At 40.7% G+C, this 26,994-nt stretch overlaps 1 protein-coding gene across 1 annotated transcript in view; it reads right to left on the reverse strand.

Annotated features, from left to right (window-relative positions):
- Positions 1 to 14,493: 14,493 nt before the first annotated feature.
- LOC118771111 (sodium channel protein type 4 subunit alpha-like) overlaps positions 14,494 to 26,994 on the reverse strand; it is a 121,640-nt gene continuing 109,139 nt past the window's right edge. The window contains exons 21-27 of the mRNA XM_036518988.1: positions 23,516 to 23,638; positions 21,321 to 21,593; positions 19,562 to 19,615; positions 17,817 to 17,954; positions 17,165 to 17,269; positions 16,420 to 16,690; positions 14,494 to 15,728 (exon numbers count right to left, since the gene is read on the reverse strand). Of these exons, the coding sequence (XP_036374881.1) occupies positions 14,494 to 15,728; positions 16,420 to 16,690; positions 17,165 to 17,269; positions 17,817 to 17,954; positions 19,562 to 19,615; positions 21,321 to 21,593; positions 23,516 to 23,638 (2,199 nt within the window). The remainder of the gene's footprint in view (positions 15,729 to 16,419; positions 16,691 to 17,164; positions 17,270 to 17,816; positions 17,955 to 19,561; positions 19,616 to 21,320; positions 21,594 to 23,515; positions 23,639 to 26,994) is intronic.

The raw sequence follows: 26,994 nt of genomic DNA on the forward strand, positions 1-26,994 counted from the left end.
ACGCATATCTCCCTATTCACATCAATGGGTCCATGTTTCCAGCTTCAAGTTCCTGGGTGTCCAGATCTCAGAGGACCTTTCCTGGGCTCTCAACACCACCAACCTGGTCAAGAAGGTGCAACAGCGCCTCTACTTCTTGAGGAGACTGCGGAAGGCTCACCTCTCCCCCCAGATCCAGATGAAATTCTACTGCAGTACCACTGAGAGCATTCTGACGAATTGCATCTCAGTGTGGTACGGCAACTGCACAGTCTCTGACCAGAAGACCCTCGAGAGAGTGGTGAAAACCAGCCAACACACCACCGGTGTCCAGCTGCCAACCATTGAGGACATCCAGCACAAGCGATGTCTGCAGAGAGTGAGAGGCATCATCAAGATTGCTTGATTGCTCTAGCCTGGACGAGTTCCTGCTGTGTTTGTGCTGTGTTTGTGGAGTGGTCTCTGTGCTATTACATTCAATAGGATAAAAATAAAACTTGGGGCTATTTACCTAGCTATTAAATAAGGTGGGTCTGATCTGCTCCTAAAGCTAAATCTTTTGTTGCCATTAGGGGACAGAGAGGGAATTTTCCAGAAAAATGTGGCCAAAACTGTGCGAGGGTTGCCGGATGATCGGATTTCTGGAGGGAGACCTCCAGGATGAGTTCATCTGCAACCATTGCCGACTCGTTGAGCACTTGGAGAACAAGATTCTTGATCTCGAGGCCCAACTAGCTGGACTCCACAGTAATCCTGAATTGTTAGAGTTCCAGGAACTAATTAGTATGCCCTATAGGGAGATAGTGTGCTCACCAATGCCGGGTGGGGGGAAGATACAGACCAGATAGGGCGAGAGAGCTGGGTTACAGCAGGGCGTAGGTGTAGAAAGGGGTGCACAAATCCAAGAGGGGCAGCATCCCCAGAGATCGCATTGACCAACATGCCACTGCAGGACGAGTTGGCCCACCATCCTGAGAGTGGGAGGACTGATGAACCCCAGGGCACCCAGGTGGCCTCATCCTCCAAGAAAAGGGAGTTAGTGATAGTGGGGGACTCAATAATTAGAGAGGTAGATAGCATAGTGTGTTCGCACGACAAGGAGTCTCACATGGTCTGTTGCCTGCCTAGTACCCAGGTTGGAGACCCCCTGGAGAGTACGGACAAGCTCCTGGCCAGAGCGGGGGAGGATCCAGTGGTCACGGTCTATGTTGGAGCCAATGACATAGGAAGGGGTAGGTTCGGGGTTCTGCAAGAAAAGTTTATGGAGCTAGCGGGGAAGATTAGGAGCAGAACCTCCATGGTAGTCTTCTCTGGAATTCTCCCAGTACCATGTGCAACAAAAGAGAAGCAAGCCTTTATATGGAGATTTAACACATGGCTACAAACCTGGTGTAGGAAAGAGGGGTACAGGTTTATGGGGCACTGGGACTCCTTTTGGAACAGGGGTGACCTGTACAAGTGGGACAGGTTACACCTGAACCGGAGGGGTACAGCTGCACTGGGACAGCATATGCTTAGGGTAGCAGAGGGTTATTTAAACTAGGGCTTGGGGGGGGGACAGGGAGGTTATACGGTGAGATGGGTAGGGTTAGACAGACTGCCAGAATAGAGCACACCATGGCTAAATATTTTATTAGTAGTGAGGGAACCATGATTGTAAATCGGTGAGAGCAGCACTGTAATAGAGGTGATTTTGAGCAGCTGGGGGTAGAGGGGAAGGACAGGAAAGGCACACATGGTACCCTGAAATTCCTCTGTTTAAATGCTAGAAGCATAAAAAATAAAATTTTGGATTTAGTAACTGTTATGAGTAATAGTAATTATGATGTTGTTGGGATCACAGAGATGTGGCTTGGTGCGGGGGATGGGGATGAGTATAACGTAGAGGGATACAAGCTGCTAAGAAAAGATAGAATCAATAGATGAGCAGGAGGCGTAGTTCTCTATGTAAACGATAATCTTAATATTCAGGAAATTCCAGGAGTGGAGCCCCTTGGTGTTAGTGAAAACATATGGGTTAAAATATTGGGGGAAAATGAAAAGGGACTGAATGTTGGAGTATGTTATAGGCCACCAGCCTCAGACAGCAGTGTCAACAGTATGCTCTTTGATAACATTAAACTAGCATGTCAGAAAGGTGAGACAATAGTAATGGGGGACTTCAATTACCCTTCAATTAATTGGGAATCTGTGTCAGGTCAAGGTAAATGTGAGGAAGAGTTTTTGGATGTTGTAAATGACTGTTTTTTGATACAGTCTGTTACTCAACCTACGAGAGAGAACACAATTCTAGATATGGTTCTGTGTAATAATCCTGATAGAATCGGCAGTACTGAGGTAGGGGAACCACTCGGAACAAGTGACCACAGTGCAGTTACATTTGAAGTTTTTTGGCAAGTTAAGTCTGCATTCTCCAATGCTAGAGTTTTCAACTTTACATGAAAGATGCGTGATTACACAAGGAATATAAACTAGGTACCTCTTCTAGATGGTAAAACTGTGAAAGAAATGTGGTGCATATTTAAAACGATTATTCTGGATGTACAGCGTAAATTCATTCCGCAAGTGAGAAAAGGGAAGCTGAAAAAGAAGCATCCACAGTGGATGAATAAGTCGTTATGGGACAGTTTGAAACATAAAACGAAATTATTTAGAAAATACAAGTTGGAGAGCTCGGAGAGTAATAAGTTTGAATACAGTAATATGCAAGCTCAAGTTAAGAAAAAAATAAGGGAAGCTAAAAGGCGTTTTGAAAGACAGATTGCACTAGATGCAAAGAGCAACTCTAAATGCTTTTTTCAATATTACAGTCGAAAAAGGATAGTTAAGGATGAAATAAGAGGTATAAAAAATATGCATGGCGTTATGGTTTATGATAACAAAGCTATTGCTGATACACTAAACAGTTATTTTGTGGAGAGTTTCACTAGTGAAGTGTTTTCACATATGCCTTCACATGCAGTCAGTTCTCAGAGACTTATGGAGGAAATTGACTTAAATGATGCAGAAGTACTAGATAAACTTCAAAAACTTAAAACAAATAAGGCAGTGGTTTACAAGCCTCTGACAGTTATTTTTAAACAATCCCAAAACTGGAGAAATACCAGATTACTGGAAACATGGCAGTGTAGTATCTATCTACAAGAAAGGAGAACGGACTGATCCAGGAAATTATAGGCCTGTCATTTTAACTTGTATCACATGTAAATTACTGGAATCCATCATTAGAGATAATTTGGAATTATTCCTGGAGCAAAATAGTGTGTTAAATGATAGCCAACATGGGTTTTGCAGAGAGAGGTCATGCTTAACAAACCTCCTGGACTTCTTTGAGGAAGCTACAGCATGTCTAGACTCAAACCAAGCTTATGATATTATCTATTTGGACTATCAAAAGGCATTTGACAAAGTACCGCATGAGAGGCTCATATTGAAAATGAAATCTGCAGGAGTTACAGGAGCTATCACTGAGTGGGTTCGAAGTTGGTTGTCTAGTAGAAAGCAGACTGTAACTGTGGAAAGAACTGTATTAGAACAGGGTCCTGTACGAAGTGGAGTCCCGCAGGGATCGGTGTTGGGGCCTTTGCTATTCCTTATATACATAAACGATCTTGATGCAGAGGTTAGTAGTAAAATAGTAAAATTTGTAGATGATACAAAACTAGGGGGTCTAGCCAACAGTATAGAATCAACTAAGATAATACAGGAAGACCTAAACAGCATCCAAGAGTGGGCAGATACCTGGCAGATGACACTCAATTTAGATAAATGTTAAGTCTTGCATGTGGGAAATAAGAACCTTAGACAAGACTACTTCATGGTGGGAAAAAACTAGAATGTGCTCAGTTTGAAAAAGACTTGGGAGTAATAGTTGACCCAAGCTTAACAGGATCTAGACAATGTGCTGTAGCAGTAAAAAAAGAAGAAGAAAAAGAAGAAAAAAAAAAGAAAGTGGGCAGCAGTGTAGCATAGTGGTTAAGGAGCAGGACTTGTAACCAAAAGGTTGCAGGTTCGATCCCCGCTGGGACACTGCTGCTGTATCCTTGGGAAAGGTACTTAACCTACAACTGCCTCAGTAAAATATCCGGCTGTATAAATGGATAACATTGTAAAGAGCTGTAACCTATGTAAGTCACCTTGGATAAAAGCATCTGCTAAATGAATAAATGTAAAAAAGGCCAACAGGATGCTGGGATATATAGCTAAAAGTACTGAGTTTAAATCTAAGGAGGTTATATCGAAATTATACAATGCTTTAGTCAGACCTCACTTGGAATACTGTGTGCAGTTCTGGGCACCGCACTATAAGAAAGATATTGAGGTTCTTGAAAAAGTGAAAGTCAAGAAGTCAAAGAAGGGCAACTAAATTAGTTTCTGGCATGAAATATAAAAGCTATGAGGAAAGACTCAAGTTACTTAACCTATTTAGACTTAGCGAGAGGAGGCTCAGGGGTGATTTAATTGAGGTTTTAAAATTTATAAAAGGACTCAATAAGGTTAACTACAATACATTTTTAGGGTGAGTACAGTCTGTAGAACAAGAGGACATAAATGGAAACTAGTTAAGAGTAAGTTCCGCACTGATATAAGGAAATATTATTTTACACAAAGAGTTATCAATACATGGAATGGGTTGCCAGGTCATGTAGTTGACGCAGAGACCCTTGCTGTGTTCAAGTCCAGACTTTATGCAGTTTTGGATACTCTTTAATTGAAATGGCGAGCTTAGTTGGGCCAAATGGCCTGTTCTCGTCATAATATGTTCTTATGTTCTTCTTATGTTCTAAGAACACCTCTCACCCGGGAAGCACTACAGGAGCCTCTGCTGCCACACCAGCAGACTCAGGAACAGCTTATTTCCCTCAGCTGTTGGCCTGCTGAACTCTGCTGACGCCAACCTTCCCCCTACCCCCCCGACTGCTCCTGCACATTTCTATTTTGCACAGCAGTGTCACTATACTGAACAGTGTCACTATACTGAATCATTGCCTGTCATTGCACTGCAGTTGATCTTTCTGCATTATGTTCTTACCGCTCCTACCTCACTCCTATATCTTCACTACCTCATATCTTGCACTTTGTACATACCACTTTATATACCATTGCTATTTATTTATACATGCTATTTATATATGGTTTTTGCACTTCTGGTTAGATGCTAATTGTATTTCATTGGCTCTGTACATGTACTCTGCACAATGACAATAAAGCTGAATCTAATCTAATCTAATCTAATATAATAACAATGAAATATTCACGCTGCACACCAATGCAGTCAGATACAGTACACCTACAGCCTGTTTGGTTTCCTTTAGCAATCAGAGAGTTATGGGTGGAGAAATTTACGCCTGCATGTGTTTGAGCTGAATGAGTGCAGAGCCATTTCCACTCCAGCCATATCATAAGCAGAGCTGTCTCCATCCCAGTGATGCCATCAGTAGAGCTGACTCTACTCCAATGATGTCATCAGCAGGTGGGAGGATTGTTAGGCTTTGGGCTGTGTTTTTTTGAAGCATCATTCTCAGCAATCAAGGTAAGATTTATCCATATTTCACAATGTTCATATCAACTTCATATTGAACTTGAGGGGTCATCTGTTTAATCCTGTTTTGTGATCATCTCTCAGAGGGAACTTCACTTCCTGTAATACGATCCCCCTGCACGTGCCCACTTGCCTGTTAAATTGGATCAATCATCAGGTCACATTCATGCAAGTTTTTTCTTCCATTTAGTGCGGCATCCCAAATTAAATTTAAATCATCAAAGCAATTGTCTCTAATGAGGCCTGATGGGAAAATGCAATGAGCCGGAAGCCAGTCTCATATTTCAGCCATGGCCAAGGGGCCCTCTGCAACCATAAGTTTGGCAAGTATGTTTGTTTCCCTGTGTGGACATGAATGCACGTGTGCGTGTTTGCATCTGAGTGCACATGTGTGTATGCTTGTGTGTGTGTGTGTGTGTGTGTTTGTGTTAGTGCATGCACACACAATTAAAACAAGTGATGTTTCTGTCATTTTTTTCAGGCACAGATTATCCCTCTATCCCAGCTGTTCAGTTGGCTTTGACCACCTTTAACTGCAAATACAGGAAAGGAAATATCCTCATCTACTCCTGAAAAGGCCTTTTTTTGTCAGAATATCTGCTTTTTTATCAATGTTCTCGCAACTTGGATTTCTCATAAACTAGCATGACCGTGATTATGAATGTGCCCGACCCTGAATTGCAATTTCAAGAATTATGTTCTCATAAACCAGACAGCACTTCATGTACACTATATAATAGTCTCAATCCTTCCTTGGGATGCAAGTAGCAAAAACTAGTTCAGCAGTATATTCCAATGCAGGCATCTTCATACTCACAGGGTAGTGTATAAAAAGCCATTTATGAAATCATATACGGCAGTGTAAACAGTGTAAAATCATTCCCCTTGAGCAGTTATCAGAAGATTAAGCTGATGCTGGCCATTACCCCTAAGGAATGTTGCACTGGTGATCGGTCATTGGAGATTTTCTCTAAAAGACCTGAAAGTTTCTCCCAGGTGGTGTCTTCACTGTGATCCACAATGCCTGTGTGAAAGCATGACTTTGCAAAACAACTGAAGCAGCAAACACACTGAACTATGCCCCATTTGTTTTGTGCACAGAGCTAAGGTTATTGTGACCATCAAAATGGTGTTTCAATCCACAGGCTGAGTAAGAAAAGTACAGAAATGAAATGAAACAAACAAACACAAATAAATGTAATGTTATGGATTATGGTTGTTGAGTTTTAACTTGTGTGACAAGGTAAGCTTGTTGATAAGAATCTAATAGAAACCAGGTAACCTGTAAAAAACAAAGCCATACATGATACCTTTAAGGAAAATTATTAATAAATTAAAACATTGGCATTGTGCTGAGTGTTAATGGGATAAGAGTCGAGCCATCCAATGAGGTTTCTTTGGTGTAAATAGCTGACATTCTGGACTACAAATATGTTTTTTCCAGTTTTATTTGAAAGAAATGCCCTCCCCTTTCCTTACACAAAAGAGGTGGATTGTACAGCGCATATATCTGTATGCATGTCTTCCTGATACTATGAGAAGCAGGGACAGTGTTAATGATACCATTCATTCAGCACTTGGCTGAAACTCCCCATATGGTCCAGACACGCACATTAACAAATAAAGATGCTTATTCAACGATAAGTCCATCTCCACCCATGGAGCACGACTTTTGTAACATAATCTTGAATGAATATCACTCAAAATAAGCCAAAATACAAAAAAAACCTTTAATACAGTGTTCTAGAGTATAAAATACAAGCTACTTCAAGCAATTTATTTATATATGAAGCATAACGTATACATCGTTTGCATTTATTATATGTCCACATATTGCACACATCTGAAAAACATACATTTCTGAACAACATTAAAGGAAGTGTCTTTGTGCTATTATGAGATGTGATATGTGATATGTATGTAATGTATGTATGGATCTCTGTTACAGGTGAGTTAGATAGAGTGGAGTGGGAGTCAGTCAAAAAAGATCAATTTGGTCTTTAATTGATGGGAATTCTATCTATCTAACAGACTACTACAGTGAATGATATGGTATGTTCTGTGCAAGTAATAGTCTTTCTAAGAATTTTTGCTGTGTTCAAAATGTTTGCACATATTGAAGGTTGAAATGAAATAAAATACGTGTTATTTAGATGGTGATAACCCATCTGTGCATTGTTTATTTAAAATTGGAGGTGCATTTCAGTTTTTCTGCTTATTATTATTTAACTAATTAAAAAGAAATTACATTTCAATTACATAACATTAATTCCTGGGTTTTGCTAGCTCTCAGCAGATCTGCAAACACACAGATGCTAAATAATGTTGTGCAATTTCTGTGGGTCCCAGCTAAGTGTCAGAGAGGTGCAGAGTGTAGACAGAGATGAGCAGAGCACCTGGCACCTCACACCGGCAGCTGTCCCCCAGAAAATGGAAAGGGTTGCAGTTATGCTTTCGGAAAAAAGAAAGAACTAAACAAAAATAACAATGGCATTTGGCCTTGTTCCAACTGGAGTGTCAGAGCAATTGTATATTGTTCTGTACATAATGGCTTCTGCTTAATGTTTTTTTTTTCAGGCTTTCAGTTCCTCCGGTGCCATTTTATGAAAGGCCAGGAGGTCTTACAGTGACGCTGTAATCACATTGCTGGTGCATGTGCTCTCTGATCATGTGCAGGCGAAATGAGTCCTCTACTGCACCATGCTCTGACATTTTCCCAGCTTTCCAAACGTAGACACACAAAAGCTGGGGAGACATCTGCAAATGGGAAGCTGGAGCAATGGTGTGGTATGGTAGTTAGGTAGGGTATCCAATAACCAAAGGCTTGGAGGTTTAAATCCCAGAATGTGTCAATGTGTGTGACTGACATTTACTGCACTATAAAGGATACTTCCTCTAACCAGGAACAACTGTTTCCACTATTTTAGAAGAAACTGTAGTTTTAATTTTTTTAGTTTTGATTAATATAATTATATTCACTATATAATAATTCAGTTGTGGTGAATTTAGTATTTTTTGACTTTATACAGTCACCAGAAAAGCAAAAAGCTACAAACCAGGCTTTGTCTGAGGTACCTCTAAATGTCAAGCTGCATATGCTCAGCCTCCATGTCGTGCAGCACACATTTGAAAGCATTACAACTCAGAACAACCTACAGCCACAGTGATCTCACAATGAAATGAATAAAACAGTCAAACAGAGAGTCCAGACAAAGAAATTGGTGCAGTTTCACATTTGAAAGAAGATATATATATATATATATATATATATATAAAAAAAGCACTCAGATAAGCATAAAATAATATGATTTTTGATATAATGTTGCCAAATCAGGCTCCCATTGTGTCTCAGAGTTTTTTTTTCCTTCATTCAAGGTTTTATGTATGCCCATGAACAGTAATGGAAATAATGACCATAGCTATACCTAACATCAAATTGAATTTCAAGAGCCTGTTCATACAAGCATTTGTACCAAATAAGTTGTACTGATATTGTAATATAGTCCTACTAAAGTGATTTGCCTCATAATGCAGAAGCAGACAGCATAGCTGCTATTCTGCACACGCTTGCTGTTAGTAGTTATTACCCCAGCTTTTGTTGTTACTTCATTAATCTGCATCAATCAAAGGATTTCAAGATATTATGACTGCTGCTCAATCTAAGAGCAACATGGTTCGTCCCCAACGTTTGCTCTCAAAATTAAACAAATGTTATAGTTTTCAATCCTAATGCAACATTCTTCATCAGTTTCAATGATTGCTGAACTGAGACTATCCCTGATTAATTATTGCTTCATTCACAATTAAGGACAACACACATTACATTTCATTATTGGCATTTAGCAGACGTTCTTCTGCAGAGCAACTTACATGGGTTACAATTTTTATATATTATAAATTTATACTGGATATTCACTGAGGCAAATCTGGGTTAAGTACTTCGCCCAAGTGTACAGCAGCACTACACCAGTGGGGAACCTTCCGGTTACGAGTCTTGCTCCTTACCACTATGCTGTACTGCTGCCCCAAATAATCAACATTACAATATTGTCATTTAGCAGACACTCCAGAGTGACTTACGTAGGCTACAATGTGGACAGGATAGGTCAAACAGAGGCTACTTTAACATTAGGGCCAGCCTATGGAAGTTAGTGTGTTTCTGTTATTAAAAGTAGCACACAGATACAGAGCAGACCTGGACTAATATTTTCATACACATCTACTGTGTTAGTTTATGATAACTATAATATTTTCCATGGATGAAGAAATAAACATTCCATAGCTCTTCTCTTTCTTCTTCTCCTTTGAAGTCCCTGTTCTCCTGATACATGCAAATTTTGATATAGTGGCTTCTGAAACAAAGTTTTGTAAATGAGAAGCTTGTTATAATTTCATGATTTAAATGGAATCTGCAATGGGAAAAAGTCAGATACAGCTAGCTAAGTCAGATATACACATATTGTTAAAAAGGGCCACATTCCTTTACGTCTGTTTGTGCACATCACCCCCACCTCTCACAGACCCTTTGTTTTAAAACCAGCTGAAACCTGCCCAAACCTGTCCTGCTGCTCCGCTTATCATCGGCACCTCCACAGGTAACCTGAGGCACAGGCACACCCCCAAGAACAGCCCCTAGGTCACCATTTGCCCTCTGATCTTTATGTATCTTTTGGCTGCCAAGGTACCCCAACAGAGCCAAAGATATTGGACAATACAACATTTGTGGTGACCTGCCCCACTTCAGTGCTGCACCAATTCCTGTGGGGTGAAGAACAGGGGACACCAAACTCTTAGGGACAGATTGTTGTGTTGGTGTGTGCGTCTATGCCTGTGTAAGTACTATGCCTTGGTTAAATTGGTTATATTACGATTGTCAATATGCATTCTTGTTAATGTGTATTGCGTGCATGTGCACTGTAGTTAAGACGGTGTTCGTCTGTTATTTATACTGAAACAAAGTGTTTGTTTCCTCCGAGCCGGACACGTGACTCCTGTGTTCTGATCGACACACCACTGCTACAGCAACCTTATCCTGAACCCAGCGCACGGGTGAAACTGTCCCCTCAGTTTCACACACGCTTTCCTCTTTTATGTGTTCACAATTACTGTCCATATGAATTCCCTCTAAACCATTGCTTGAACACTCACTTGAACTAGCACATGTTTGAGTCTCTGACTATAAAAAGAAATACCCAATCAGCCAAGTCATTCAAAAAATTATAGTGTGTGATGGACTCCAGCTACCTATAGCTGGCTAATATTTCTGCTGAAAGAATTTTTCCAAAGCACAAACATGCATGGGAGCCAGCCACTGTCATATTTAAAAAAAATGTAATAAATAGTATGCAGACATCAGGATATGAGGAGACAACTGGAGGTGCACTGAGGTCCGTCTGGGGGTGCCCTTAAGCACCCCCATAGTATTGACCCTGATGGGAGCAAGGACTTACCCCAGACTACCATTACAGAAGAGAGACTTACTCAGGATAACTAGTTTTACAACAATGCAGTGCAATTGCTAGTTTAGTTTATTTAAGGTGTAAACAGTTAAATGTGAGTAGTAGAACATCATTTCCATTTGACATTCTCACCTGCATTGCCATCAGAAAGCAAGACAGTTTATATTCCCACCTGTATAATGTCCCATATATACAATTATGAAATCAGTTTGTCTTCAAAATTCTTTGGGTCCTGGAAACGTGTCCTTACTTGTGATGTGTGTCCTGTGATTATTATGCATATTATTTACTGAATTATACCATACATGATCAACAACATGGTGAAAAGCTCTTATTCTCTAGGTTTATACATATGTGTGCATTTGAAATTCTGCATCATGTAAGAAATCATAGCAATAAAAAGCAAAAAATTCTATCCTCACAAGCAACATGGAGTCAAATCAAAAAGATCTCAATCCAAATTGTAAAACCGTTTTGGTAACCATGACATTCACCAATAGAATGGGCCACATTCTTCACCAATAGAATGGGCCATATTCGTCACCAACAGAATGGGCCATATTCTACAATAGAATGGGTTATTCTGGTAATGCTGGCATTCACCAATAGAATGGACCATATATTTAGAGCAATGGAGTTTGAGAAAGCCCAAAGGTTTGTTCTCTTACAAACTCACGTATTTACCAGAAGCTTCAGCTTGCCAATAAACTACCATGGCACCTATCATTACATTACATTACTTCATTTAGCAGATGCTCTTACCCAGATCAACTTACAGATAAGTACATCACACTTATCATTTCTGACCATACTTTTCAGAGCCCTAAAAAATCACTGTCCATGCTGTTATACGTCACACATCATTCATCTGCGTGTAAATAATATAACCAGACAGCCAGGGATTGAGACTGATATGATTAAATATTTATAGTTGTCCATACATCTACAGAGACATTGCTGATCTGGTCTGTTATGAGTATGTACATTTGGCACAGAAATATGTATAAAACAGAAAAAAAAAAATCTTTTGGTGCTCAATAAAACTGATAATTTCTAATTGTAAAACAATGAAATCATTTTCTAATAAAGCATGAAAAGGACTGCCATGTATGTTTTTTTATAACTTGCTTTCTGTAATATCTACAATTCAAACAGACTGGGCTCTCACACTCTCACATTAAAAATGTGATTTCCTGTGGAGACATTACATATAGACATAACCGTGTTAAATACAACATGTAGGTATGTCTCATTCTCTGTTTTTCTCATCATATCATTTTACATTTTTATTTTCTAATGCCACTTAAAACCACTTAAAGCCATTCATTCCTCTGAAGAACAGGTGGTTGCAGTAAGGGATATTAGAATGAATTTCACAGATGAATGCACGGTATTGTCATATCAGTGTCCATGAGATGTTTGGGTAGAGAAGTCCAGTTCCAAACTGCCTGGATCCACTGCCAGGGTATGCAAGCACTGCATGCAGCACATTGCATCAGTGGAATTCTTCCCCCATACCAGCCAGTGTAAAAGAAGGCTGTAATTACAGCTGTGTCCCTGGTGACTCTGAGCCATCAGGCACCTGTTGGAGCTATTGCTTCCGTTTCTAGCCCTTCAAAAAACTTGCACTCGTGGTTTGAGTGACAAATTAAAGTGGAGCCATTTTGTGACATTATGACTCTGTGTGCTAAGCTGAGCGAGAGTGACAGCAACAGGAAAAAAAGGTACTCCATACAGGTAAAAGCACTGAAAATGGTCCTTGTTTTGAGAATGTCTCATTCTTCAAACCCTACCAGTGATACATGTTATTGCTAAAGATATACTGTGAAAGGTCATGGCTTTTTTAGCTGTGCGATTATTATTCTGTTTGTCCTAAATATTAATAAAAAGATTGGGTAATACTTCATTGTGGTCATGGCTATACAGTAGACGAGAGATAATTAAAGTGCCGAGACTCACAGGCAAACTATAGTAAAGTTTAAATATACCAAAGTTAATAATTTAAGATATTCATCAAATACATAAGATTTTGTTATACACTGCAATTGCCAACTACAGTGTATCACTACATTATATACGATAGTGCAGTTGCACTTGACATAGCCAAACTACACATACCATATTGGTATTATTGATGACAGAGAAGGTGCTGCAATGCTACCAGGTTGTTGGGCTATATCGTGCTATTTTGGTCTTAAAATCTCAGTTATAAACCTGTAAAACAACTGTGAGAATCAACATATGCCTAGTTAGCTGTACAACTGTAAGATGAGAGTGTAATGAATACATCACTGCTCTTTATATTTTAAAATGGTTATCATGTATTGTCAAAAAACCCTACTCTGATGGTCCCCAGGCAGTAACAGACACATAGTTAATTAGCTTCTCATGTGTTCATATTTGTTACTGTACTGTATAGTTACTGAATGTCATTACATTAGTGTTCACTGTTTTCTATGATTTATTAATTTCCTTGTGTATCAGAAGAAAATCTTAAAAAAATAAAAATGAAAAAATCAGCTAAGCTGGTTACCTACCAGTTCACCATCAGTTTTGAAAAACAGTTATTTACTAGTTACCAGTGGAGTAGTGATGCATTATCTGTTTCCTATCATTAAAAATGGGTCCTTGTCATAAAGGCAGACTGAAATGGATCATTCTGATAGGCATGTGGTATTGAGACTACAATATACTGGACAACCTACTCCATGAAATATGTAACAGGCTGCAGGCTTTTCTATATACCATGAATTGTATGCTTTCTGTCATTTTGTACTGGGGGGAAATAATGGATCCTGCGAACCTATGATTTAAAATTGATATGTGGGCATGCTTGATTGTCATTTGCTGATCTTGGCTACTGCAGTCAACACTCTTCACTGTAGTTGATAAAAAAAGTCCAGATTTCCAAAGAGGAAATGCTAATTCATTGTATAAATCATTGTAGGAACGAGCCTAAAGATAGCTAAAGTGTTTTGTTTTGCTTTTGTTTTTTAACAGTTACATAGCATAGCAGCATTCACTTTTACCAATAGCTACTCAAATAGCAAAAAAAAACTTTTATACATAGAAAAGTATTATTATAAGACAAAATGTGAATTGATAATGAATGAATTGATAATGTTAATTTGTGTCATTTTAGCTACCAGAATTTTTTGAATGAGTATTATTCAATTAATGATCAATGATATTAGAAAGTATATCTTGCCATAAGGAGTCACAATATTATAAGTAAAATGTTTAATGAATGCATAATACAGCAAAGTGTATTTTGTAAATATTGATAAAATGTTCTGTATTATAAATAATTATTAATAGTGCCATAGCTGTTGTGACCCGGCCACAAACAAACATCAGCAGGGTCAAAGGTCATCTCTTTGATTTACATTTTGAAGTTTACAATTGAAGTTTTGTTTTGAAGCCAACTGCTTATAAAGAAGGAGCCCAAGTTACAGTCAGTGAGCCATCTTACATTCCGTTGAAAAAAATTTCAAACATTTCCTATTCAGTGTCTCAAAGAAATGACTCGTGCACTGTCTCCAGGTGAGGGAATGGTTCGCCCATATCCTCGTTTTTGGAGTCAGGTATTAGAACTTGTAAAATGTCACTAGCAGCCCTGGTCACACTGTTGTATGAGGGCGGCGAAGAAGTGGTGGACAGTGTTTCGACCCGTTCCGTTCCAGGCCCATAGTTCTGCCTGATCATGGAGGCGATGAGGCCCTCTCTCTCAGGGGCATCTTCTTCGTCAGCAGGGTTGTCCGCATTGATCTGGCGGTACAGGAAAGAGGCCTGTTTTACCTGCCGCCTCACCAGGTGTTTCCTGTACGCCCTCTGGATGATGACTGCGGACACTTCCTCCTGCTTGCGCCGGAGCGTGGAGGTGATTGGCTCATGAGACATCTTGGATGGGTTTGACATCATGAACTTTTCCTCCATCTGCTGCTTGAGCGCGTCCATCTCTCCAGACTCTCCCAGCACCCGCTTGGTGAAGGCGAACAGGATGTCCAGACAGTGGATCTTGTCCCCGATGACCATGGGCAAATCCATGGCGATGAGCTTGATCTTGTTGGGCTTGGGGATCCGAAGCGGCTCGGACAGGGAGTCAGCGAAGGTTGACAGCATGGAGTACTCGATGAACTGCGTGGCCTCGGGGTCAAACTTCTCCCACACCTCGTAGAACATCTCAAAATCATCCTCGCCCAGCGGCTCCGTGCTCTCCTCAGTAGCCACGCTGAAGTTCTCCAGGATGATGGCGATGTACATGTTGACCACGATAAGGAAGGATATGATGATGTAGCTGACAAAGAAAGCGATGCCCACTGATGGGTTACCGCAGTTCCCTTTGGTGCTGGTGCCTGTGTTAGTGATGTTGGGGTTGCACTCCTCCGGCGAGTTGTTCAGGATGGGACTGAGCAGGTTGTCCCAGCCGGCGGACGTGGTGATCTGGAAGAGGCAGATCATGCTGTTTCCGAATGTTTCGAAGTTAAACATGTCGTCAATTCCACCCTGTTTCTTTACGTAGGCAAAATTGGCCATGCCGAAGATGGCGTAGATGAACATCACGAGGAAAAGCAGGAGGCCTATGTTGAACAAGGCCGGGAGAGACATCATTAAGGCAAACAGTAAAGTTCTTATTCCTTTGGCTCCGCGAATAAGTCGAAGAACGCGTCCTATTCTCGCTAGTCTGATAACTCGGAACAGGGTTGGTGAGACAAAGTATTTCTCTATAATGTCAGCAAGAACAATGCCTGCAGGAAGAGAAATAAACAAAATTAATGAAATACATGAATAATACGTAAATATGCATAATGCATAATGAATATGCTTAAGAGACATGGATTTTCTTTTTTACACTGGAAACCACAATATATCTTTGCAATGGCTGAAAGAAAATGTTTAATTGCTGCAGATCGGCCATTATTAGTTTATGATATCGTTAGCCAATCAAAATGATGTGAATCAGAGTGGTTAGCCTATCAACGTATACAGTAGCTCATTGTAAATTAAGTCCTCCATATATCACTTGCTATTGAAGCTGACTGTTTGAAGTCGTATTAATATGCTTCTGGAATGGTTCCTAAGGATTATTGAACACTATGCCTGGGTGCTTGGCTACTGTCCCAGAACTTTGGCTTCTGTTATAACAGATGTACCTAGCTGGAACAAATACTCAACTTCAAATTTTCTGGGAAAAGGTCAGTGGTTATTTGTTTTAAAACCCAGTGAAAGTGTCTATGTGACCATACCAAACTGCAGCTATTCAATGTTGTCATGCTGGTAATTACTCTGTACCTCATACCCAACACTTTCTGGGGATTTTGTTTTCACCAAAAAACAATCCCAGATGCCTCCTGTAGAGAAGACTAAACACAGATCCTCCCACCCTCACCCCACTCCCACCACTGTCCCCCAAACAGGGACTGGAAATTTTGAGCTCACCCACGATGGAGAGGATGACTACCACAAAGTCGAAGATGTTCCATCCGACAGTAAAGAAGTAGCAGCGGAGGGCGAGGATCTTGATGAAGCACTCGGTGGTGAAGATGATGATGAAGGCCAGGTTGATGTAGTAAAGGATGGCCTCCGTGCGGGCAGACTGTTCGTCGGTTTCCACCATCATGGTCACCATGTTTAAGATGATGAGGCCCATGATGATGATATCGAAGGCTTGCTTTGACACCATGTCAAAGAAAAAGCCTTGCACCACATTCTAGAAAAGGGTAACAAAATATTGTGTCATACTTACAGTAATTTGATAACTGCTGTGTTGCTACTACTGTTGCTAATACTGCTGTACTGCTTATAATCTCAGTATCGCACTTTAATGAGCACATTATTAACAGGTAACAGCAGCAAAGTGTAGCACAGCCATAACTCTAGAACGCCCGCTCTCAATTATGACCCCAAACATCACAATAATAATGCAGGAGGACCCTGCAAGGCATCCACTAGATGCCTGCTCACAACAGTACTGACAACCAGTGAATGAAAAGTTACCCAGCTCATCTTAGAGCCATCTGGTTGTCTAAACTATTGCCTCAAATCTATTACTGTGTTGATCTGTTCAGGATTGGAAGACAATTACAGTGTGAGGACATGAAAAACCTAGGCCACCAACATAGAGCAGACAGAAGTCTCTTCTAAAGTAGAAATCACATGTACTGGCATCACTATCTGTACCTACCACTGGCCGTGGAATAGGTTTCTGTGGCTTTTTGGATCCCAGCTTCTTCATAGCATTGTAGTACTTTTTCTGTTCTTCAGTCATAAAAATATCCTGCCCGCCTAAGTAAAGAAATAACCATTCACTATTATTATTATTATTATTATATTATATTACTTTCCAGAATCATTGTATGGATTCTCTAGGACATGCTGCTAATCTGTCTGAATAATAAAAACACAAAGCTACACTTTTATTTTACATATACGGTACCAGTCAAAAGTTTGGACATGTCCTTTTTCTTTATTTTTATTATTTTCCATATTTTAGAATAATTCTACAGACATCAAAACTATGAAATAACACAAGTGGAATTATGCAGTGACCAAAAAGTGTTAAACAAATGAAAACTCTTATATTTTAGATTCTTCAAAATAGCCAGAAAATAGATTTTTTATTTAAAATGTTTCACAATGAAATTCATGCATGGGTATAATTTCCATGATTTATATTTCTCTAAGAAACAAATTTCAAGCATTCAAGCATAAATCTTTATACCAAATGTCTTTGAATGCATGTTTCCAATTACCTTAATCAGGTGGGTCCAAACCTTTGACATATATATGTAGAATGTGAAAATTCAGTATGAATATAAAATTCAATAAATTCTTATCTTTCTCTTTTGCTGATTGAAGTTGTCGATGATGACGCCGATGAAGAGGTTCAAGGTGAAGAAAGACCCAAAGATGATGAAGATGACAAAGTACAGGTACATATATAGGTTCACTTCCTTAATGGGCTGCTCCTCCACCTGGTGAGGAAAAAAATCTGTTTATATTGTCTCACTAAATTGTAACGAATATATTGTACAAAGGGCATTTATGTTAGCAGTTTTTATTATTATTTCTAATGAAATTACTATGCAAACTGAAAGCTCTTACATTTTAGTCATTCATTCACCTGGACAAGTCAATCATTAAAATCAGTCATCATAAGGCTTTCAAGGCATCAAACTCCACCTACAAGTAAACTTTTGTATCACAAATCTCCATGTCAAGTCTTGAGTCATTTGAGGCAAAACAAGTCTGAAGTCATCTAATTTGTGAATTGAGTCATGATCTCAGATTTTTGCCTCTAGCAGTAAGGACAAAAAGTTTGGAAAAAGGATTGTACTGTTTGGATGCAAATGTTTTCTGCTGTAAATTCAGGATCGATCTTGTGGACAATGACATTCATTATTTACAAGTTTCATTATTATCATATACATTAATTATTATTTACAGTTCTTGCAAGTATAATTCACCGACACATGGTATATGAACCTCTTATCACAAACACTATTTACAAGTCTTCAGAATGCATTCAATGATTTTGTTTTTATTTCAACATTATTATCATTTAATTTTCCCCGGCACTCTTTTACATCACATTACATTATTTCCACTTTAGCAGATGTTCTTCAGAACACCTGATCTGACCTGAAGTGAAGTTGCACAAACAGGACGCCAATAATTACAAGTAAACAGGTGACAGTGCTAAAAACAGTTCTGAGATTACAAGAAAAAACATCTCATATTACCATTCCTATCCCAGGAGTCGAGGTTGAAAACCAGGGATTCTGATCACTAAACCATCTGGGAAACTATCAACAAAGTATTCAACTCAAGTATTACATACTTTGCAGCAAGACCTACTATGTCCTAGATTGTGTTAGCCACTTTCTGCTGTTGGCATAAAGGAGATGACAGCCATCTTGGCTGCACTGTACACAAAAGCTAACTCACTAGCTAACTAAGGTCCTAACCAAAAAAAACTACGACAAAAATATACAATGCAGTCTCAACAAGCCACAAAACATTTATAAAGTTAGAAAGTAACATTCAATTCCCTATCATGTCCAAATTAAAAACTACATTGTCTTGTCACACAAAGAAAACACCGGGTAGGATTGCTTCAGAATAGTGCTTGTTCTGTTTGTGTCAGGTAATGTGGCATAAATTATTAGAGTAACCTTGGCTTCATTTAAATATAATTTTAATGGCAGTTACTGAAAGTGTTTGCAAACATACATCCCTCCATATCTACAATAATGATTTGATGACATTTCTTTCATCGTACTTAGTTTTACAGTTTTATTTATATTGACTTTTGTTTGTTTGAAATAAAGCAGGTTATCTGTGTCAGTGTTTTGTGAATTCATCCAGCGCGTCTCACAGAATAAAGCACATGGTGTACATACTCCATATACCCAATCCTCCATCTTATAATGTCTTATTGTAGGAAGTGACTATTTTTGGAAACATGTAATTCACAGCTACAAGGAGCAATCTGTAAAAAGGATGTAAAGGAGAAGTTTCTGTACTTGTGTTTCCAATGCTTAAAGGAACATTTCAGGCACAATCATGTGACGCTACTTACAGCACGCGAGTCCACTGCTGCATACATGATTTCCATCCAGCCTTTAAATGTGGCCTTTGAGACAAAAGATTCAGTCAGATACAATGACCTTCAATCAGTATTATGCAAATGCAAGGAACTGCACATAAGACATTCAGATATAGACAGATATACACTATATGGACAAAAGTATTTGGCCACACCTGTTTTTCAGGGTTTGGGCTAAGCCCCTTATCTCCAGTGAAGGGCAATCTTAATGCTTCAGCATACCAAGACATTTTGTCAGAATATCTGCTTTTTTATCAATGTTCTCGCAACTTTCTCATAAACTAGCATGACCGTGATTATGAATGTGCCCGACCCTGAATTGCAATTTCAAGAATTATGTTCTCCAAAACCAGACAGCACTTCATGTACACTATATGGACAAAAGTATTTGGCCACACCTGTTTTTCAGGGTTTGGGCTAGGCTCCTTATCTCCAGTGAAGGGCAATCTTAATGCTTCAGCATACCAAGACATTTTGGACAATGCTATTCTTCCAACTTTGTGGCAACAGGTTGGGGAAGGCCCTTTTCTATTCCAACATGACTGTGCCCCAGTTTCCCACAGAAACACTCCACAATCTTGTGGAAAGCCTTCCAAGAAGAGTGGAAGCTGTTATAGCTGCAAAAGGGGGACTAACTCCATATTAAAGTATATGTATTTGAATACAATGTCATTACAATGTAATGGTCAGGTGTCCAAATACTTTTGTCCATATAGTGTATATAAGATATTTATATAAATATACACATATTTACACTTAGTTGTATAGATTGCTCATGCTCTCCTTCTCAATGAATTTTATACATTATGGTTATCATAAAAATACATTCTGTAGTTCAGCTTCCGGAAATTATATAATCTATTCTAGAAAGAGGACATTATATAATTGATGCCACTCATGATGAATTCATGATGATTTCATGACTAATAGACCTTGTGTAACACAGCTAAGATCTCTCATTGGATTTCCACAGCTGTAAGTTACTGTAGTTATAAGGCAACTTGTTGAAACTTGACACAAATGTACACTTTTTACATATTGAAACCGACAATTACCATTAGATTTTTTCCATGTGCTGATTAGTATTATTCAGCTCCTGGTGAAAACCCCTACCAGTTGTGACTAAGAATCTTAAAATAAATCAACAGACAAATTAAAGAGAAATAAGGGGAAAAAAAAGGGAAAAAAATCCCCTTCTAACAGGCTGTGAAAATGACAAATATGGGCTTCCTCCTGGCACAGTATTTTTAGATGAGGAGAAAAACTGAATGAGAGTGGTGTTGCGCTTTGCTATGGCTGGGAGCCCATCAGCAGAAATCACCGTGGTTGGCCTTTCGCCTTGGTTACCGGTAATTACAGGCTTTTGTGAATGGCTAGGGACAGGACTATTTCTAGATGCAAATGAAAGGTTTGTATTGGGTGAAGTCAGAGGAAAGTGACGGAACAGCACTAAGTGACTTGTTGCTAGGCTACTGCACCAAATAAGTTAAGCAGAAGAATGAGAAGTACTCTTTGAGAGCACAGAGTCTCGGACCAGGCCCCTCTGGGCTAAAAATACAGTTATGGCCGACTTCCTGATCGATTTTGCCCTCTCGATAAAAGAGAGCCTGTAAATTCAAAAGAGGTGGGGGGAGAGAGAGAGAGAGAGACAGAGAGACAGAAAGACAGAGACAGAGAGAAGGAGAGAGACCAGGAGAATCTTCCAGAAGGAGGGGAAAGAGGCCAAACTCACCACTTGGAGGAGGGAGAGGTAGCCAGACCCTACGTTGTCGAAGTTGACCTTCACCTTGGTCCAGTAGTATTGTGTGTCGTTCATGGATTGACACTCGGACTTGTTGTTGACTACCGAGGCGTTGTATATATACCCGGTGCGGTTGACACACTTGCCGAACTTGCCTGCAAACAGGTTGACGCCCATTATGCTGAAGATGAGCCAAAAGATCAGGCAGACGAGTAGCACGTTCATGATGGATGGGATGGCACCGATCAGGGCGTTCACCACCACCTGTCCCCCCCGAGCAACACACAACACCAGAGGCTCTGTCAGAATCACCAGTGCACCACAGACAGACACCATCTCACAAGTGTGAACACATTCCTTCATTCAGGTGTAACCTATATGTAGCATGAGGGACCTGGTAGAGCACTAGGACCCAGCAGATACCACTTCTAGTGTCATGCTCGTTTTCGTTGGGTATTTAGCATGACATAGTCATTGCGTTCCAAAGCAGCCAAGGCAACGTTGGAGAGTGAAGCCAAGGTAGGTTTGAAATACTTTCTCTGGTCTTTTTGGCAGTGATTACACTTTGATGTTAAGATGGGTTACTTTTGCAACTTCGTGCTTGTGTGTTGCTCATGTGCGAAGTGTCCAGTGCGATATTTGGAAGTGTCAAACTGTGAGTACTCGCTATACTGCATACTGTATAGCACTGTCTGCTGTGAACATGCCATTCATTAGAATGTTTGTTTGGTAGGTTACCAAGTTTGTGTACGACTCCTCTTGTGCTTCAGCACACAGAATACTAAAGAGCAGCCTTTTTAAAAGGCATGATGGCTCACTTCCTTTGGTTCCATCTTTCATACGGCTTGTTGAAGGAAAACCATTTGGTATCTCTGCTTAAGGTCTCTGGCCTAATGTTTGTTATACATGTTAGCTGCAGTGCATATCAGCTTCACTGGTCGTAAACATATGGCGTAATCTAGTTGGACTAACTTACGACATATTCGCACCTTGAGTACATGCCTAGCGGTTTATTTATATTTTAAAGGAATGTGAATTAGCTTTCATTTCTTCTACTTTGTGAATTTTCTCATTTATTGTGATTTGGATTTGATGTATTTATGTTGATTTCATTTCACTTTAGTTTCATTGCTGGAGCGGCCTAAAGTCAACGAGGTGGTACATTATGCAAGTTCCCACCTCTAGTTAAGGAGCCTGTGGCTCAGCCACTGTTTTTCCCCCCAGAATAGTTTATTTTTTGTTTTTCTTGTACTTCATTTTATTTTATTTGTGTTTGTCTGTGATATTGTTGTATACTGTGTATACGTTGTTTACTGTTGGGTGCTGGTGCCCTGGGGGCAACTAGCTGTCAGGAGGGGGAGCTCTAATTTATTTTCCTGCTATCTCTTGTTTTGTGAAAGTTTGTCCTTTTTTATATAATTCATACTGTGCAATAAGAGGCCATGGGCATTGTGCAATAGGCAGTACCAAGGTAACTGTTTGCTGTGAACTGATTGGGGTGTAGTACTTGAATTTTATACTTTTATCATAGTCTATTTATTGGTGTGGGGTTTATCTTTGTGAAGTGTGCTATTAGCCTTTGTATGGACTATTGTATCAATAGCCATGTCATGTTTTTAATACCTGCATGGTCAATAAAACCTTGTATGACTTTGTACATCAGCAGCCACCTGTATTATTTCAGTAGAATAGCTTGTGCAGGGCCAATTGCCTAATATCAGGGTTCTTCCCTCCCTTCATTAGGGAAGTGGCATAGTCCACTACTAGGAGATCTTTTAAAGTTAGACATAGTGAGGGTGGTGCAGGCCAAATATATACTGTAGTCTTCTCACAATCATGATTTTTTTAAAATGATTTTTTATTTGATATTATATAATCTAAGGTATGTTTACCTTATGTATGTAATGTGTGTTGTGTAATGTGTGTAATGTCTATTCAGAAAGTATCAAGAAGTGCCTGACTAATGTCATGATGTTTGCTGGCAATATGGAAATAACTAACCAAAATTATAAATGATAGTAGAACTATTCCATAATCTGAGGTATGGTGAATTGAGTTCTTTCATTTGTGCTGAGATGTTTTAAAAATGAAAGAGAGAGACAAAGGGCAAAATATTAGTGGGACTAGTGAGATAAAATTAGTGAAACAGAAAGTGGGGGGGGGGGGGCGGGGGGGTAGAATCTTACCCGCATGCCTTCGAATCTTGACAATGCTCTCAGTGGTCGGAGAGCTCTGAGGGTCCTGAGTGATTTGATGGCAGCAAAGTCAGAGTAGCCCAGCGAGTTAGCTATAAGGCTTATTAAAGACACCTACACAGAGACAGAAATGCAAGAACCCACATTGTTACAGGAAGCATAAATGTTGACAAATATGCCACCCCCTCAGCCCCTCTCACCCCACCAGTTCTGTTCTCCTATTGGATTGTAGGTATGTGGACTTCACATTTTTATGCAAGGGTGGCTTTCAGTGTTACTGTGCACCATCTAGGCAAAGAAATCTGCCAAATGCTGAATCTCAGTCAAGATGAAAGAAGAAATTGATAAATACATTTTATTTTAAGGGATCAGAACAAATAACATTGCTCCCCACTCCCCCTAACAGGATGAATAAAATTGTTGACCTCATTCAACTTCCTCTTGTACCTGTGGAGGTGATAAGTCAGTTATGAAAAAAGAACAAATGAAACAAATTAAAGACATTGAAGTGTGAGGCTGGAGACCAATGGTATTCTAGCCAAAGTCAGCCTCACCCTCATACCAACCAATCAGGGCACAGCCTGCAATAACCAGGCAGAAGACTCCAAAAGAATCAAGGTTTTGTGGTCTGCATTTAGCTGACAAAATAGGATGGCCAAGTGACTGGACCTCACTGTCTCTGTGTTATGAACTGTCTGTCCAGCTATGTGCTTATTCCAAAGACGCATTTGTTACACTGGTAAAATTAGACTGTGAATATTGTACCTGTATGCAATCATTTTTCCTATGGTATCAAGCTTGGGTATAAAGTACTTCATAGCATGTTGCCGTCTTTTGCCTGTGAGTTCCTGTGTTGCACTCCGTATTCAAAATGGATGTAATACATATCTTCAATGTTATGACTAATAAACATAATCATGAGTTATGTGCAGTTCATAAAATGGCAGATAATTTTTTCCACATAAGAGTGCATTTGGAAAGGGTATTGTAGAAAAGGGCCACATTTCTTTGTCTTTGTTTGTGCACTACCCCCACCTTTCACAGACCCTTTGTTTACAACTCTGTCGCCATTGCCCTCAACGCTACGACCACTAGTCAGCCACTCCTTGGCATCCATCTCCCCTGTACCACCTGCCACCGGGGCAGGAGGGCACCCCGACAGACAGGGCAGCCCACAGCCATGGCAGCCAGCCCCTCCACAGCAGCACTCCCTGCCGCCACTGCAGGAGCACCCAAACCACTAGGGGGAGCACCCACAGTACCAGATCCCTCAGCTGCCATACAGCCTGCCACAGCCCCACCCTCAGCCAGGTGTTCCCCCAACCATTCAGGCTGCTGCAACCCCTGACCAGAACCCAGTCCACCTGCATCCACCGCAGGGACCAGTGATGGGCGTGCCTTTGCACCTGGCACTCTACCCACAGCCTGTTGCCACCCTTCCCTTCCACTAGCCATGCAGCAACTAATGACTGCAATGACTGCTCCATCACTTACAGCAGGAACGGCGCCCCCTGCTGTGCGAACACAATCTTACAGGAGGGTGGACGGTCCAACCTTTCCGGACCTGACAAAAGAGGATGAGACCAAGTATGCCATGCTTTGGATGGCCCTCAACAACCTGCTTCGACCCCGATGAGACCCAGCAGTACCACATGCTCCTCAACCACCTGAAGGTGGATCAGGCCCGGTGGCTGGCGCTTGCCTTCTCCAAGGCCCCTGACCCTTTCACGCAGGCAGTGAAGGTGCTGGATGACCGTTATGGCTAACCACACCGGCTGGCATCCAGGGAGATTAAGTCTCTCATGGCCTTACCTCCTATTTGTCCAGGGGATGGGAAGGCCTTCAATGACTTCACCTTCCACATCCACACCCTGCTGGGACTCCTTCAGACTCTGGGGGCCCAGGGCCAACCTAAGCTTGCCTGTGGATCACATGTGGAGCGCCTCTTGGAGAAGCTCCCGTCGGATCAGTTCAGCAGGTTCAAAAGGTACATCAGCCGACTCAGGCCTGAGTCTATGATGTATACCCTGCTGGAATTTTGCCTGGCTCCAGCTAGCAGCCCACTGCCAGCCGAGGAGAGATCATCTCCCAGCTGGACAGAAGGGCCAGTGTCCTGCAAGAAGCCAACCAGGCCACCAGCACTGCAGCACAGAAGTCAGCACCCACAGCAACACCTGCTGGGAAACCACGGGGGAGGAGGTATACATGCTGCCCCTACTGTAACAATGCAGAGCACTGCCTCAGCCAATGTACAGCCTTCCAGCAGTTCTCCAGGGATGAGAAGGTGGCTTGGGTCAAGGAGAACCAGAGGTGCTGGCGGTGTGCTCGTGCCCATCAGGCTGGGAAGTGCACCCTGAAGCAGCCCTGCAGTACCTGTAATGGCAAGTACCTACAGGTACTCCATGAAGTGAACCAGAGGTCCAGAGAGGAGACCGGTGAGTTCAGCAGTCAAGACTCTGTACCTGGATTGACTGAGCGGCCACAGCCCTGTGATGCTCAAAGTTATCAAAGTTACCTTGCTTCCATGCCCATAACCAGCTATGAGGTCACCGAGATCCGGACCTCTGTAATTTTTTTAGAGCTAAAAATAAAATTTGAAGCTAAATACAACTGGATAAAAAAAATCAGTGTGTGAGAACTTCTCCTCTGAGACAAGTACATGCTTAATTCAGTTAAGAATTGTTATTTAGTCTCTGCTGTGTGTGAAAGTTGTGAGAGAGGGCACCCCCTGCATCATCAGCACTTCCACTGACAGCAGCAATTGGTATTTACACACTTTGGCAGCAGCAGATGGCTTGTGTGTGAACTAGCAGCAAACCATTCAGTAAGACAAAGCAATGATCATTATGCCATTTTCTGTACGAAACGTTCAAAACAGTAACCTGGTGCGGCATCTGGAGTAAAGGCAATTGTATGAAACATGATAAATATGCGTACTCTGGCCAAGATGAAGGCTAGGCTATTTCTTTCATATTAGTAGGCTAGCTAACGTCATTGATTAAAAAACAGCTTATGTAGGCGACAGTGTCAATAATAGTAGGCCTACGAAACATTTCAAAGCCAAATTTGGAAATGAATATAATTGCATAATGACGTTAGCTTGTAATGGTGTTACTCTCAAACATTTTTGTTTTATTTTTATAGTTAGCTACGATTTTTATGTATGTAATGTTTATATGTGTAATTTTGACAAAACCTAAACCCACCCCCCACCCCCCTACTGGATATGGAACGTCTTCACTGCTGACCACCTGGCTTTGTCAGAGCATTCCCATCCAGTGGCAAAGCTGCAGAAGAGGTATGCGCACCTCCGAGGTCTCCTGATGCAGTCCTTCAACCGTATGCACCAACTCCTGCTGATTGGGGCTGATTACACCCACTTGATCACCCCTATAGAGCCAGTGTGCCTGGGCCCACCAGGGGGCTCAGTGGCTATCAAGACACAGTTAGGCTGGGTCCTTCAAGGACTG

The sequence above is a fragment of the Megalops cyprinoides genome, chromosome 24 (assembly GCF_013368585.1).
Source record: "Megalops cyprinoides isolate fMegCyp1 chromosome 24, fMegCyp1.pri, whole genome shotgun sequence".
NCBI classification, from domain to species: Eukaryota; Metazoa; Chordata; class Actinopteri; order Elopiformes; family Megalopidae; genus Megalops; species Megalops cyprinoides.